Source organism: Aethalodelphis obliquidens, unplaced genomic scaffold, assembly GCF_003676395.1.
Source record: "Aethalodelphis obliquidens isolate GAN/ISIS:26980383/991018 unplaced genomic scaffold, ASM367639v1 scaffold9, whole genome shotgun sequence".
Classification (NCBI taxonomy): domain Eukaryota; kingdom Metazoa; phylum Chordata; class Mammalia; order Artiodactyla; family Delphinidae; genus Aethalodelphis; species Aethalodelphis obliquidens.
The window spans coordinates 22,511,681-22,527,736 of NW_020837953.1; the positions used below are offsets into that span (position 1 = coordinate 22,511,681).

Below are 16,056 nucleotides of genomic sequence, written 5' to 3' on the forward strand. Positions count from 1 at the left end.
TGAACTGTGGGTGTGTGGGGCAGACACTTAAGCAGCCCAGCTGAGGCTAAAGATCTGGACAAAGATTACAGCTGCCATCCACTGCAGGGAAGACAGAGCTTGGAGTTGGAGCATAGCCAAGTCACCGGAATGTTAAAGCAAACACCAAATACTCTTCCAAGAAGTATAACAGAATCCTTAGTCTCTACAACATATCATTTGCAATGTCCAGGGTTATCCAAAATTTGTGAACATAAGAAGACATGGGAAGGGACTTCCCTTGTGGTCCAGTGGCTAAGACTCCACCCTCCCAGTGCAGGGGGCCCAGGTTCGATCCCTGGTCACGGAACTAAATCCCACATGCCACAACGAAGATCCCACGTGCTGCAACTAAGACCTGGTGCAGCCAAATAAATAAATAAATATTTAAAAAAAAAAAAAAAGACATGGGAAAACATTACCCCCACTCAAGAGAAAAGGTAATCTATGGAGACTGACCCCAAGATGAGCTAGAAATTAGAATTAGTGGGCAGACATTTCTAAGTAGCTCTTAAACGCTCAAGCACATAAAGGAATATGCTTGTAATGATTTAATAAATAGGAAATCTCAGCAGAGAAATAGAAACTATAAAAAAAATATGTTCCAAATGGAAATTCTGGAACTGAAAATATATTGAAATTTTAAAATTCACCAGATGGGCTCAACAGCAGGTTGGAAATGACAGAAGAAAGAATCAGTTAAGTTGAAGAGAGATCAGTAGAAATTAGCCAATCTGAAGAACAAAGAAAAACATTAAAGAAGCACTTCATATGATTGTTTGGCATATTCACATTTCAGAGCTAATGCTCTAAATGAAACTAATGTACTGTGTGGCCAAGATTGCCCTCTAAGCCACACACCTAAAATTTCTGGGTATAATGTCTCCTTAATTTCAAGAGATCGTATGAAATGATTTAGGCATCCACTCCCTGGCTGGGGCTGTGACATATGACTGAGGAGCTTTCTGAAGCCCTGGGGTCACCAGGTGAGGAATCATATGAGGGGACATTGAGTACTTGTTAAAAAAAAAGGAAAGCTTTTTCTGCCATAATTTACAGCAGCAAGAGAGAGGCCTGCTCTTCTCCCTTGGAATCAAATTATATGTTGTCTCCTTGTCACCCAGCATTTATCCCAGAATTGGAAATAGGCTCATTTTTAGGCTTTCAACTAAGACCACAGTTCCTTGAAGTAATGGGATTAATTTTGCTCTGCTTACTTTAAAAAAAAAAAAGATGAATTGTTAAAATCAAATGATGTATTTTTATGAGATCATCATTTTACAGGTTCCTGGGCAGCCACATGCTTGTGTCCTAGGAGTGAACTTGGGCTGAAGTGCTGGGGAGTGGCCCGCTGGGCCTTTGGCGCCTGAGCTTCAGGATCCATCCTGTTCCAGACGGCTCGGTGTTCTTGTGTCTCTTTGCTCCAGGCCCCAGAGGCTTAGCCTGTTCTGTCTCCTCTACTTTGGGGGGCAGTTCCCACTCTGCCCCCAGGGTTGTTGCCCTAAAGCCTGGTAGTGGCTGAGTCACAGTCACCTCAGCACCTTCCTTTTAATTAAGAAAAACTTTTTATTGAGGTATAATATACATGCAGAAAAGTACACCTATCAGGTACACCTTGATGAATCATCACAATTCATCATATCCAGGTAACCAGCACCCAAATCAAGAAACAGAACATTCCCAGCACCCCAGAAGACCCCCCTCAGTCCCCCTAACAGCCATTACCTCTCCCTAAGGATAACGACTGTCATAACTTCTCACAACCTAAGATGAGTTTTCTCTGTTTTTGTGATTTGTATAATCGGAATCATGTGGTATATACTCGTTTGTGCTGGCTTCTTTCTTGCAACGTTTTGTTTGAGAAATTAATCCATGTTGTTGCATTTAGTAATAGATTATTCATTCTCATTGTTGAACAGTATTACACTAAATGAATATAATAGAGTTCATGCGGTCGACTGCCCTTGGGCATTTGGATAGTTTCTAGTTTGGAGCCATTGAGAGAGCTGTTGTAAACATTCTTGCGTATAATCTTTTGAAGTCACACGGACTCATTCCTTTTTTTAACAGTGTTGTTCCTGATAATGATTCGTAAACAGGTAGAACAAAAAAAACAACCATAAAGGAGTTGCAAAGCTGTAATTATAGCTTAGTGGTAGTCCTTAGCTCACCATTTTTCAAAGTGGGTGGCACATCTTTATTGGGTTATAAAATAGTGGCTTATAATCAACACTTTAAGGACATCAGTAGAATAGAAAATATCAGAAGACATTGCATGTAGTAAGGATAGGATCTGTTTCATAGAGTTTTGTTTCAGTCGTACGTACAGATATGTATGTAACATGAAATATATATATATAATATATTTCCTACTTTGTGTCATGATGAAAAGTTTGAAGGCACTGTTTCGGCCTGTGATTCTTAACTCCCTCTGGACTAGAAGCTGGAAGCCTTACATAGGTTTCTGCCTTCAGCTTCTACCATGCTGGCCATCAGCTTCACTGAACTCCCTCTCATTCTGCCAGTTGTGGAGTCATGGCAGAATAATTGGACCCTCTTGGCTCAAGTGGGCAGTTCATCTCAGAGGCCCTCTAGATTGGTGGACAGCTCCACTCGCCGTGCTTCCGCCCAGCCCCAAAGAGATCCTTCCCCCTCCCAGAAGCAAAGCTGATGCAAAATGCCCTTAAAGCTCAGCCTGGCACCAGGTCAGAGTCTAGCCTGAAGACAGGTTTTGTGCGGTCTGTACTGTGCTTTGAAATTGTTTCCGTTACTTGTTTTCAATTATAAATCAGTAGGTTTCACATAAAAGTCCAGATTTTGAACCGGCCCCGAGCTCTGGTGACCCCCTCTGTGTGGCCCGTGGCCGCCCTCAGCTGAGCCCACAAGTGTGGCCGAGGCTTTGCCACAGCCCCTGCCCTCTGCTTCACTTCTTTCTGTTGCTCCCTGGGCTCTTGAACGTGGTTGCCTTTCCCACCCTTGCGGCACAAAATGCTAAGTGGTGTCGGGCTGCAGAGAAAAGAATTGCTGTTTTTCCCCTTCCCTTAGCTGAAGGGAAGCCTGGAGGTGGTGCCTGTCAGCAGTCAGGCCCTCGGGTCACTAGGTGCTCTCTTTTGTTTTCTCATGCCTTATTTTTTCATAAATGCCTCTGACCTTTTCTTAGTTGTAAGTTACAAAGAAACTTGCAATGACAAACAGTAGTGAGTCTAAGGCCATCACTATTGTCTATCATTCTAAGTTTCCTTATATTGTTTGATTCACTACCATGTGTACATATTAGAATAGCATAGCCATTGTGTAATATCCTTGGAAGATATTCACAATATGTTATTATTGTGTTATTATTATGTTATTACATGAGAAAAGCAAGTTCCAAGTAATAAATATTATACAACGCCATTTTTATGTAGAATTTGGTCTTTTAGAGCAGGGGTCAACAAAATTTTTGTAAAGCGCCAGATGGATATTTTCGGCTTTGTGGCCCATACATCCCCTGTCACAACTCCTCAAATCTGCCACTGCAGTGCAAAAGCAACCTAGACAATCCAGAAAGGAACAGAAGTACCTGTTCCAATACAACTTTATTTACAGAAACAGACGTTCAGCCAGCAAGTCAGTTTGCCGACTCCTGCTTTAGAGTGTTTGAGGACCCAGATCTTCAGCATCTGAGGCTTAGGGAAATAAATGTCACCTTGGGAAAGGAGAAGTTGGAAACAAGAAGCATATCCAGAGATCATTCTAGTAATTTAGTTTTTTTTTAAATAGATTTATTTATTTATTTATTTTTATTTTTGGCTGTGTTGGATCTTTGTTGCTGCGCGCAGGCTTTCTCTAGTTGCGGCGAGCGGGGGCTACTCTTCGTTGCGGTGTGCGGGCTTCTCATTGCGGTGGCTTCTCTTCTTGCGGAGCACGGACTCTAGGCACGCAAGTTTCAGTAGTTGTGGCACACAGTCTCAGTAGTTGTGGCGCACGGGTTCTAGAGCACAGGCTCAGTAGTTGTGGTGCACGGGCTTAGTTGCTCGGCGGCATGTGGGATCTTCCTGGACCAGGGCTCGAACCCGTGTCCCCTGCATTGGCAGTCGGATTCTTAACCACTTTGCCACCAGGGAAGCCCCAGAGATTATTCTAGTTCTGCTGTTCTGTGTGCTTTCGTGGTGAAGACCTGCTTTCGGATGGCGAGCCTTACACCTTTGTCTCTGTCTCTGACACAGGGCCAGAACACTTTCAGCACACTTTCACCAGCAATCATCTTTGAACCAATGTTCCAGAAGTCAGATGATCCAGCAATTCAGGAAGATCCTCAACAGACAGGTTTGTTATACAGACTCTCTTCCTGCCCAAATCTCTGCACTGGGAATGGGAATTCACACTTGTTGACACAGTGTAGATGTCAAGCACAGTGAAATATTTCAGTTCCTTTAATGAAGTGTACTTTCAGTGAGGGGTCAGAAAAAGATGGGCTTTTCAGTTCAATTCCATCTTTTTTTCCCTCATCAAGGGTTTACTTGAGGATCTCCTTTCCCTGGACCCTCAAAAGAAGAGAGTCCCCTTTTCCAAAAGCTCTTGTTGGCTTTAAAAAGTGAGAGGAGTTGTGAGCTCTTTCTCCTGATGTGACACCTCCGTTCACGAGTGGGCAGGATCCACAAACCAAACTTCAGATGCGTAGATCAGATTGTGTTTGAATGAAAATCTGTCCGTGAAGCTTCACTTTCAGTAGTCAGAAAGTGTTCAATGATCATATGCCAAGAAAAGGATGTCTAAGCTCTTTTCCAGAAAAGCGGTAGGACACATTTTTTCATGGTTAGACCCATACTAGGTCTTCACGTTTAGAAAGTAAGGTTGATCGTGAAGCCTGGTGCTTTGACCAGAGGGGTCGTTAAATGAAAAGCAGAAAGCCAGCCTGCCAGCATTGGAGGAATCAACTGTTAACAGACTTCAGCTGTGTTTGGTGTAGCCCGTAATGACTGTGTTTTTGTGGCTCATATAAGGCTTGGAATATGTATATATATTTCTATTTCTTTTTCTTGCCAGCTGCCTTGATTGAAAATTTTAATGGTGATGCAGAGTCAGTCAGTGATGTTCCGCCATCCACAAGACATTCAGCATCTTTATCTCTTCCACTTATACTGCAGCCTGGCATCTCCGAGCCACCCCAGCCTCTACTACCAGCCTCAGCACCGTCTGCTCCTCTGCCTGCTCCCTCCCTAGGAACTGGTTCCCAGCAAGCTGCATTTGGCAACCCCCCTGCTCTCTTACAACCTCCAGAAGTGCCTGTTCCCCACAGCACACAGTTTGCTGCTAATCATCAAGAGTTTCTTCCGCACCCCCAGGCACCGCAGCCCATCGTGCCGGGACTTTCTGTTGTCGCTGGGGCTTTGGCGTCAGCAGCGGCAGTGGCGTCAGCCATGGCAGCACCGCCTCAACCACAGAGTACTACTGAGCCCCTGCCGGCCATGGTCCAGACTCTGCCCCTGGATGCCAACTCCGTCCTAACTAGTAATCCCACTATAACCATCACCCCGACTCCCAGCACGGCTCTCCTGCAGCCCAGCCTCGTCATGGGAGAACAGAACTTACAGTGGATACTGAATGGTGCCACCAGCTCACCACACACCCAAGAACAAATTGTAAGTATTATGTGGAAATGGATCCAGTGGGGTGAAGTGTATTTCCATGGGTGACATGGTCAGAGGCTTTTACTTCAAAAAGGAAAACAGCTGTCATATCCACCCTGAAACATGTCATTCTAACACTTAGTCATTTCCCCATAATCAAGCAAGTATAAACCCAGGAATGCTGCCGTCAGTACCTGCAATGGAGGGGTCGGGGCAGAGAAACAGCCTTCAGGTTTACCTGGATATTTCAGCTGCGGTCTAATCCTGTCAGCTAGGACAGGAGAGCCTGAGAACATTTCAGGAAAGCGGGTTTTTATCCAAGGCAGAGTCCAGACTGGGATGAGGGACTGATGTGACCCCATCAGATGGAAGCAGACAGCAGTAGCCAAGTCAGAGAAGTGATCTGTGCTCCCAGAGCAAACCGTAGTGCCATTTTCTACCGAAGTGTTGGTCTTGATGGCTAAGGAAATGACTTGGTCGTTCAATTGAATATATCTTGAGGGCCTGCTATTTATCAGATACCACGCAGGATACTCTTGGGGATATGGAAAAGTGAAAAAACCACGATCTCTTCTTCATAAAAACCTATATTCTAGTTAAAAAGGCTAAAATGCCTAAAAGAAAGTTAACACTACCAGTAGGTAAAGTGTCAAATAAAAATAATGGTAATAAAAAATAACAATAGCTGTAATTTATTGAGCCCTTACTAACGTGTATAGGCTTACTGTGCTAACGAAGCACTTTTTAAAATTGAGGGTCTAACATGTACCAGTCATTACCTTAGGTACCTTATTTTTAGATTATGTTTTTTTTAGGTTTTATTGAACAGGTAGAACAGAGAATTTCCATACACTTCCTGCTCCCTGCCCCCGCCAGCCTAGTTTTCCCTTTTACTAACATCTTGCATCAGTGTGGTACATTTGTTATAATTGGTGAATTAATATCGATGCATTACTATTAACTAAAGTTCATAGTTTACCTTAGGGTTCACTCTTGGTATAGTATGGTTCTGTGGGTTTTGACAAAGGCATGATGTCATATATCTACCATTACAGTATCCAGAATAGCTTCACCACCCTAAAAATCTCCTCTGCTTCACTTCTTCATCCCATCTCCCTCTCCCCCTCTCCCTAAGCAACCACTGATCTTTTTATTGTCTCTATATGTCTGTATCTCTAGATGTCACTCACCATGCTAAGTACTTTTTAATGATTTAATCACAACAGGCCTAGGAGGTAGATAATGATTTTACCAGTGCAGAGCTGAGGCCCAGAGAAGTTAATTGACTAGCCCAAGGTCACACAGCTTACAAGTGGCAAAGCACAGACAGACCAATCCCAGAGCCCATGCTCTTGACTGCTACATTGTGCTGCCAGATGAGGGGTTTAGAGACTAAAGGCTTGTTAGTTGGGCATACAGGTCAGGTGAGCCTTGAAGTATGAGTAGGATTTAGATGGATAAAAGGATATACTAAGTGGGAGAAAGTCTGGGTGGATGTATGATGCAATCAAACAAACTGGAAAGGTAGGTTAGAGCTAAATAGTGAGTACTCAAATTCCATAAATGGGGTGGGTGCCAACCACCTCTGGAGGCAGCCTAGTTCCAGTCTCAGGTGGCCAGAGTCACTGGAAGGATCTTTTCAGCATTAATGACCCAATCAATCTGCCTCCATGTAGTTGGGTTTTCTGGTTGGTACTGTTGTTTTCATTATTCAAAATTATTTTCAGGGACTTCCCCGGCGGTCCAGTGGTGAAGACTCCGTGCTTCCGCTGCAGGGGGCGCGGGTTCAGTCCCTGGTCGGGGAGCTAAGATCTCGCATGCTGTGTGGCGAGGCCAAAAAAATAACAAAAGAAAGAAAATTATTTTCATTATTTTTATTCATATGTTTGCTGATGGCTATGTACGGAAAGTGATCGTACTTTCTCATTTATGATAGTGGTATTTTTTTCTTTTTTCTTCCAGTTTTATTGAGATATAATTGACATACAGCAGTGTATAAGTATAAGGTGTACAGCACAATGACACAAGTTTTGTGAGCATCCATCATCTCATACAGACAGAATTAAAGAAATAGAAAAAAATGTGTGCGTGTGATGAGAACTTTTAGGATTTACTCTTCTAACAACTTTCATATTAACCTACAGCAGTGTTAATTACACCCCTAGTACTTCTTTATCTTATAACTGGAAATTTGGATCTTTCGACTGCCCTCATCCAATTCCCCCTCTCCCCACACCCTACCCCTGCCTCTGCTAACCACATATCGGATCTCTTTTTCAATGAATTTGTTTGTTAGTTTTGAAGTATGATTGACCTACCTCTGTTAGTTCCTGCTACACGACATAGTGATATTTCTGTACATTTCAAAATGATCACCATGTTAAGTCTAGTTACGATATGTCACCATCCTAAGATTTACATACTTATTGACTGTATTCCCTGCACTGTACATTTCCTACCCGTGACTCATTTATTTTGCAACTGGATTTTTGCACTTCTTATTCTCCTTCACCTATTTCCCTCCTCCCCTCTGGCAACCACATGCCTCCATGTAGTTTTTAATCTTCTTTTCCTGGATCTGCCCTGGGGAACTGCATGGAACAGCTCATTCCTTTTCCACCCAATTCATTTTCATGTATTTAAGTATGGGTCTCATTTCTCCATCATTATTTTATAGTGTCCTCTCCTATAACTTAGCCAGAAGCTTTCACGTTCCTCCTAGACTCATCTTAGAGGCACTTTAAAAGGATGAAAGATAAAGCCCTTTTTAATATAAGACTTGAAGAAAGCAGAAACCCTATAGCCAGTTGAATCGGAAGTGTAATAAAGTGAGGGGTGATTTCTGGGCATGACCCAATAGTCCTACTTGGTAATCATATAAATAGCTAGTGTTTGCTGAATGCTCACGGTGTGCCCCGGGCTCCACACACATCATCTCATTTCATCCTTTTGGGGGCCTTTGGGAGAGTCTTTGGTTGGTGTCCCTGTTTTTACAGATGAGGAAACTGCGACTCTAAGAGGTTAAATTACTTGCCTGACCTCAACAACTAAGTGGCCGAGCTTGGACTTGAATCCACGTGTGACTGAGTCCAGGGCCTACCCTTGAGCACGTGCCCCATGCAGCTTACAGCACACTGCCCAGGGCCTTCACAGGAGGTCTTCTGCCTGTGAGAGGGAGTCTTAGCCTGTTCTTAGCATGCAGCTTAGTCCTTGAGGGGAAAAAAGAACTTTCCAGTCTCATGGAAGTATTGGGGGTTGGCAGGGAGTGGAGGGCTTAGAGGGGAAGCTGGGGCTCCGTCTGAGAAGACCATCCACGTGAGAAAAGCAACCTTGGAGGAGCCTTTGGGTGCACAGAACCTACTGGATTAGGCAGCTGGGAAACAGCCAAGGAGTAGGGAGAGGACAAAGCCAGCTACATTTTCAGCACTGAATGTCAAACAGTGCGGTGACCTCATGTCAGAGCACAAACAAAAACATCGCTCAGTACAAAAATCCCTGAACACGGAGGGGTTTCTGTCCTCTTGGATGACCATTACAACTGGGGAGGCTTTAGGCCCTTGGAGATCTGCCATATCTGAGTAGCCATAAATGTGATTTTTTTTTTTTTTTTCCAGCAGCAAGCATCTAAAGTTGAGAAGGTGTACTTTACCACGGCAGTACCAGTAGCCAGTAGCACAGGTATGAGATTCTGTGTTAGCTTTAAAAGGAAGGCAGCTCTCTGGGCCCCTTGAGGCACAGTTAGTTAATTGTTGCTTTGCCCGGGATTCAAACACTTTTTAAATTAAATTGATCACATTTGTATTATTAGAGTATTTAATATTCTTACAACTATTGAAAGTTACTGGACTTATAGCATAAATACCACATTTAACATTCTTTAACTAGTAACGGTTCTTTCCCTTTCAGGTATAGCCTTTAGGGAATTCCCTGGTGGTCCAGTGGTTAGGACTCTGTGCTTCCACTGCAGGGGGCCTGGGATCAATCGCTGGTCGGGGATCTAAGATCCTGCAATCCACACTGCACGGCCAAAAAAATAAAATAATAAAAAAAACAGATATAGGCTTTAATGTGGCCAGAAAAAAGTCTACATCACAGTTAATGCCAAAGAGAGCAGCTGTTAATTCACTGGACTCTTCTAATTACAGTAATGAAGAAACAGCATCTGGGTCAGAGACTCTTATAGGGCTAAAGGGTCCTTTCTCTCAAACTCTTTGTTTTATAGATTAAGAAACTCAGGCCCTGAAAGATTAAATGAGTCCCCCAAATTCATAAGTGAGTTTGTGGCAAAGCCAAAGCACTAGTTCTTGGGCCTCCTGACTCCCTCCTATTCTGTTCTCTTAGCCCCTTGGTCTCTAGCTCTTTTGAGACACACAAAGCCTGTGTGAATTCAGAGTGTGCATCTGCACAACACACGTATGCAAAAGAGAAGGAATGTGCGCGCACACAAGGCTGGCTGTGTGTCTGAGACGGGGCTGCAAAGGTGAGCGCGGGATGTCCCAAAGGAGGTCAGAGCCTCCGGGGCAGGCGGGACTAAATGGCCTGGTGCAGTGTGGACTAGCTCTGCGCACAGCAGCTGCCCTTGGGCCATCCCTGAGGTATAAGCCTGCTGCAAACACTGCCTGGAGACGCTAGGAGAGGAGGGCAGTGAGCTGGGTGCTCAGAAGTAAGAGTAAGTTCTCCAGAAGAGTTTAGGTAGAAAGAAGAGCCCCTGAGCCCAGAGCTATGAAGAACGTGCAGGAAAAGGGAGGCATCCACCGTGGCTGGCGTGGAGGGTGCCTGCGAGAGGGGCCGGAAATGAAGCTGGAAATACAGGGTGCAGCTAGATGGTGTGTGGCTTTTCTGTCTTGGAGGGGATGGGGAGTGTCAGAGCCTTCTTACTTGAGGAGGAACGTGGTCCAGTTTAAAGCAGAACCAACCCTGGAGCATGGCACGGCATCCACCCTTTCCATCGTTCCCGCCTCCGTGGTGCTGAGCTAGTCCTACACCCTCCTGTCCCTCTTGCCCTTGCCCTGCGGCTACTTGAAGAGCAGTCTTTCTCGCCCTCTCGCAGGGAGCGCAGTACAGCAGATTGGCCTCAGCGTCCCTGTGATCATCATCAAACAAGAGGAGGCCTGTCAGTGTCAGTGTGCGTGCCGGGACTCCGCCAAGGAGCGGGCGGCCGGCAGGAGGAAGGGCTGTCCTTCCCCTCCCGCTCCAGCGCTGAGCACCCAGCCTCCTGATGAGCCCAGCCTGAAGCTACCACCGCAGACTTTTTCCCCGCCCCCGATCCCCCTGTCGTCCTCCGCCGCCGCCTCTTCCTGTGAGCAAAGCAGACAAGCAGTGACTCCTTCAGACCCTCAGACAGAAACGTTACGTGCCATGGATATGTCAGAGTTTCTGTCCCTCCAGAACCTGGACACGCCGTCTAATCTGATTCCCATTGAAGCACTACTGCAGGAGGAGGAGGAGATGGGCCTGACCAGCAGCTTCTCCAAGTGAAAGGCCCAGCCGGATGTGCTCACCTCCGGGAACAGAGGCCGAGCAGGAGGCAGAAGGTGCGATGCCTACCATCGTGGGGTCAGCAGTTTGAAGGAGGAAGAAATCTACTGTTTGAAATCCTCACCTTTCAGACATATTTTCTTTATTCATATCCCAGGAGCATCCATTTTTAAGGAACTGATCTTTGGAGAAAAACAAACAAAAACGGAACAAAACAAAAAAAAAAAGCTAAGTTATAAATGAACTGTTTGGCTGCACTGTATGTCACTTTCGCTTATTGTCATGTGAACTTGGAAATTAAGGTTACTCGTATGCATAAAAATTCTAAATGAAAGGGTGTGGTTTCCATCAATCTGATGCTGCCCATCACTTGCACTGGGGTCTTTGTAGTCCGGGCAGTAGCGTTCAGTGTGTCGGGTGTTGCTGCTCCTGTGTCTTTTGAGTCTGAGGCTGAAGCTTGCTTGGAAGGCCAGACCCTCACTCCATCAGAGAGGGAAGTGGCAAAGGCAGGTCAGACAGCCGTGAGCTGGACAGGGATCACGTGAGATGGTTTCATTGTCTGCGCTTGGTGTTGGTGGAGCTCATGGTGACTATGGCAGGTGTCATCCTGCAGCCCAAAGGGGCAGCTGAAAGCCTGGCCCGAGGCCGCGGGGACGGTCCGCTTCCGCAGGGACCCCAGGCAAGTTGTTGACTGCTCTCTGTCCATGACACATGTGCAGAACAGGCTCTAGTGATGTGATCACAGTCTTTGCCTTCGGGTTCTCTCTTTCTCCGTTGGTTGCCAGGGCTTGCGGATCACAGTGAATTTTTCTCGGGGAACATCCCTGCTTTGTCCTAGAGTGGACATGTGGTTTATGGCCAGTCGCTGGCTGGTGGTCTGCCTTCCTTGAAGGGTATCTTCTTCCTCAGAGCAGAAGAGCTGCATTTTGCCGATCAGGAGAAGGTGCAGCTTTACAGGAGTTCTGTTCAGGCGGCGTGTCATCGGCAGGCCGGGTGTCCTGGTTCCGGGTTCCAGCCAGGCCTTTGGTTGCCCCTCCCATCTCCGCCTCTCACCCCTCTGGATTTTGCATACAGCCTAGTACAGTGCAAAGAAGGATGTGACTTGCTCAGCTTAGTCATATGATTTCTAAACAAAAAACAAAAAAGAAAAAAAAAAACACAAAGCGATGATCTTCTACTCAGGGTAAAACAAAAAAATTCCCCTTCCACCAAAAAGCCTGAAATGTTGCAATAAGTTATCTCATTTGGAATGTTTCATTAAGTTGTATTATAGGAAAAAAATTTTTTTTGATTTGTGTATAGAATTATATCCATCTCTCTGCCTTTGGCTCTGAGTCAGTCATTGCCTCTTAAAATAAAACATAAAATACAATCCACACTAAAATGGAAAGTTTCTCTTAACTGCCTATGTCAGTGTAGTCATGAGTGCTCCCCCCACTCACTGAGCTCAGAAACTAGGCATGGCCCAATGTCCAGACTGGGCCTCTGCCTCCCAAGGGCCCCTTCCCTGCCTTGAGCGAGGGGCAGGGTGCCACAAACAGGGCTGCCCTTCTGAGTCAACGATGTCGGGCAGAAAGCAGCCGTAACTTGCCTTCCTTTCCCAGTCCCTAAGGTGGAGAGATCTGTCACTCTCCTGTTCTCTGCGCCATTACTCAGGGCCAGCCAAGACAGTATCCAGAGCAGATCATCTACCTGGGAGCCAGAGGCCCTGCCTTTAACAGGATGTTCAGGGACAGATTTGGAGAAGAGGGCAGTGGTGGTAAATGTTACTGCCATGAGGAGAAATGGGCTTACCTACAAGCAGCTGGTGGTTTCTCATTGCAGGAGTCTAGGCACGAGAATCGGGGTTTTTTTGACCCTCTGCACTCTCCTGTCCAAAAGGCTGGTGGGTTCTGGCGGCCACTGGCCTCAGCAGAAGTTGATAAGGCAGGAGGAACCTTCTATTACCGCAGTGGTTCATCTTCCTGGAAAACCAGCTGCTGAGCATGGGTTGTTCTTGACCGTCTCCGGGCCTTGCACCCATAGGAAGGTTTGCGGTAGGACCCTGGCTGTTTTCTCCACACCTTCCGAGATAGAGAGCAGCATGTGGGTCCCAAATGACCTCCCCACATGCCCGTCCTAGGCTCACTTGAGATTCGGTTCCCTGGGAGCTGAGGTGGAAAGCAGGAGCCTAGGGAAGGCCGTCGGAAGTGCCACGGTTGAAATATTGCTTCCCTCCGGCCAGCCCGGGCTGTGCTTGTGTTGGGGGTCCACCCAGGTCAGTGGCTTTTCTGCTCCAAAGATCAGGGGTGATGAAGAAACTGGGTTTGGGCTGACAGATTTTCCTAGTTGAAGTATCTGCCTTTTGAGGGTACTAGAGATTACAAGGGGGACCATCAGATCCAATCAGCTTTTGAAAACATCAAGAATGTGCTTAAAATGCTAGTGAGTGGTTGTGAAGAGTACGTTTACTCCACAGGATAGGCAGTCTCTCCTTTCCTTCTTCTTCCAGCACTCTTCCCCGCCCCTGTCCCTTCCATCAGCCTGGCCCCTAGTGTCAAGGATCTTGAAGAAGAGAGGGCGCTGGCTAAAGTGGAGCCACAAAGAGCCTTCATGGAGAGTGGTTTTCAAACCCACGAATGAACCTAGGGTGAGGCTAGGGAAGGTGTGCAGACTTCAGGTGAAATCACGCCTTTTTTCTTCCCATGGTAACCTTAATCATTTTCACCCTGTAGATTGCGACTTCCAGCTCCCACTAGCATCTCCAGTTATACTGCCCCTTTACAGAATGCTAGTCAGCCTAGGGAATCGTGGAGTTCACGGGCCTGGCAGGTGGCAGGAAACTTTGGCTGGCACCGCCAAACTGCCTTAGTGAATTTGGTCCTTCCCAGGCAGGTGGGTGAGGCATTGAGGGAAAGTGGCCCTGCCTTTCCTGGCAGTTTGGCCAACCTCGTGGGGGTATCACTAGTTTGATGACAGGAATTGGTGTCATTCATTGAATTCCACCCCTACCCCTCCGCCCTCGCAGAAGGAGATCATGGTACAAAGTCCAGGAGGGGCCTTAAGGTGTGAAGGCTTCTCTGGGCAGAAGCAAGGGACTTCTCTTCACCACCTCTGGGAGAGTCAGTAGATTGGAGAGTTTACTTTCAGGGTCAAGGCAGCGGACTGATGGGGATAATGGGTGGGTGGGTTTTCCTGAGAGACTTTGTATAATGTGCTGAATGTGTCCAAAGGGACAAGTTTGCAGAACCTCATATTGGTATATTAAAGAAATAATAAAAAAGCACTTTACGTTATTTTATCTTTAACCCAATTGCTGCAATTTCTTTCGTGTGTGTGTGTATACACACACACACACACACATATATACTTTCCACAAAGTTTTATTTTTTGCTCAGAAAAAAAGTTAAATTGAGGTGTGAAAAGAAAAGCACTTACCTTGGTGCAATATGTGTAGCTTGATGGTTGTTGTCCCATGTGGCCCTGGCCTGGCTGCGTTTTTCCACTCCATCAGCCCTGTGCCATGAGGCTGTCCATAGGGAAACACTATTATGCATTCTCAGCAACTGCTCAATCTATGCAAGCCTTCCCTGTGTGCCCAAGGGCGCCCCCTCAGGCTCTCTGAAGAACTGCTGCGGGTCCTGTTTTCTGCTGTTGAGGCCCTTTTTCATCACTTCTTCTTGGTCCCTTGCCATCTTTTCCCCCTTCTTCACCATTACAAAGTGATGCCTGAAAGGAAGAAACTGGTTGTTCCTAGGTAGACACCTGGCACCTTCTAGACTTTTATATTTGTAATCACGTTCATTGTCCTTAATCCTAAAGACTTCTCCAGAGTCACCGAAACCATTGATTTGTGGAACTGCAACAGTATTGCTAATGAGTTTACAATTTTCCTATACCACCAATCAGAAATATGTTTGGGGAAGGTTGTGGCAGTCGTGGGTGGGGCTGGGGGGGGCGGACAACATGAGCCATTTCCATACTGCTCCCCCTACCGCCCCTGTTGGCTCTTTAAGCAAAAGCCTCCAGCCCTCATTGAATCCAGTAAACAAAGCTGTTAATAATCTGCTTTATCAACTTTCTTCCTTTCCCCTCACTCCCCTCTCCCCCCCCACCATCTTATCTTCAATTCTCAGGCTACTAAAGAACTGAGTTTTAAAATATACTTCAGCCAAAGCAGAAAGATTTCCATAGATCCAATATGCAAATGGTTCTGCTGTGACATAGATCCGAAATTGACCATTCCTAAATATTGGGGAGGGGAGAGGCAACAAAACTGAATCATGCATATTTCTGATTGGTAGTCAGTTTAGCCCGTTTCCTCTGGCATACGTTGGGGGCGAGGCTAGAGAAAGGGTCCCCTGTCTCTTCTCACACCCTTTGGGGAAGCTGATGATCACTGTTTGGGCATTTCTCATTGTTACTCCTGTTCGAGAGAGGGCTTCTCAGTCTGCACTGAGAAATGCAAATTAAACTGGATCTTTATGTCTATGTGTACATAGTACAAGCTTTTTTACTGGAAGCAAAGTTTAAAACCACACACTGCCCTTTTGGTGGTGTGCCTGCTGGGCCCCAAATTGGGTGATGATGTCGTGTCACTTTCTCAGCTCAACGCAGGTTCTACTTTTTCTTACTGGGAAATTTTTCATAAAACCTTTTTTTTTCACCAAAACCCAGGGGTGTTTTCTGCAATATTCTTATTATCCTTATACTGGTGCCAAGTCAGAGAGGCCTCTCTTGCCCTTTTCCCCCCCGTGTCCTCAGGCCTCCCCAGGGCGCTCTTTGACTCAACAGTCTACATCCTTTGTTGTGTTTTGGAGAATGTGTGGGTGGGGGGGTGGTCAGAGTTCAAGGTAGCTGTTCTCTTTCCCCGTAAACTCCTAGTCCCTGTTTGGGGAAGGTGGCTGGAAACAGGTTTTTGCTGACTCTCTGGCTCAGATCTTCTGGCCAGGAGAAGCAAGACCCACAA

General features: G+C 46.0%; 1 protein-coding gene across 2 annotated transcripts in view; it reads left to right on the forward strand.

Annotated features, from left to right (window-relative positions):
- The window catches only part of MTF1 (metal regulatory transcription factor 1), a 42,585-nt gene extending 26,534 nt beyond the window's left edge, over positions 1-16,051 (forward strand). Inside the window, exons 8-11 of one of the 2 annotated variants that reach the window (XM_027109048.1) lie at positions 4,227-4,326; positions 5,047-5,642; positions 9,248-9,308; positions 10,681-16,051. In XM_027109048.1, the coding sequence (XP_026964849.1) occupies positions 4,227-4,326; positions 5,047-5,642; positions 9,248-9,308; positions 10,681-11,108 (1,185 nt within the window). In that variant the 3' untranslated portion in view covers positions 11,109-16,051. Of the gene's footprint in view, positions 1-4,226; positions 4,327-5,046; positions 5,643-9,244; positions 9,309-10,680 lie in introns of both variants that reach the window. The other variant, XM_027109046.1, reaches the window with a different exon arrangement.
- The last annotated feature ends 5 nt before the right edge of the window (positions 16,052-16,056 follow it).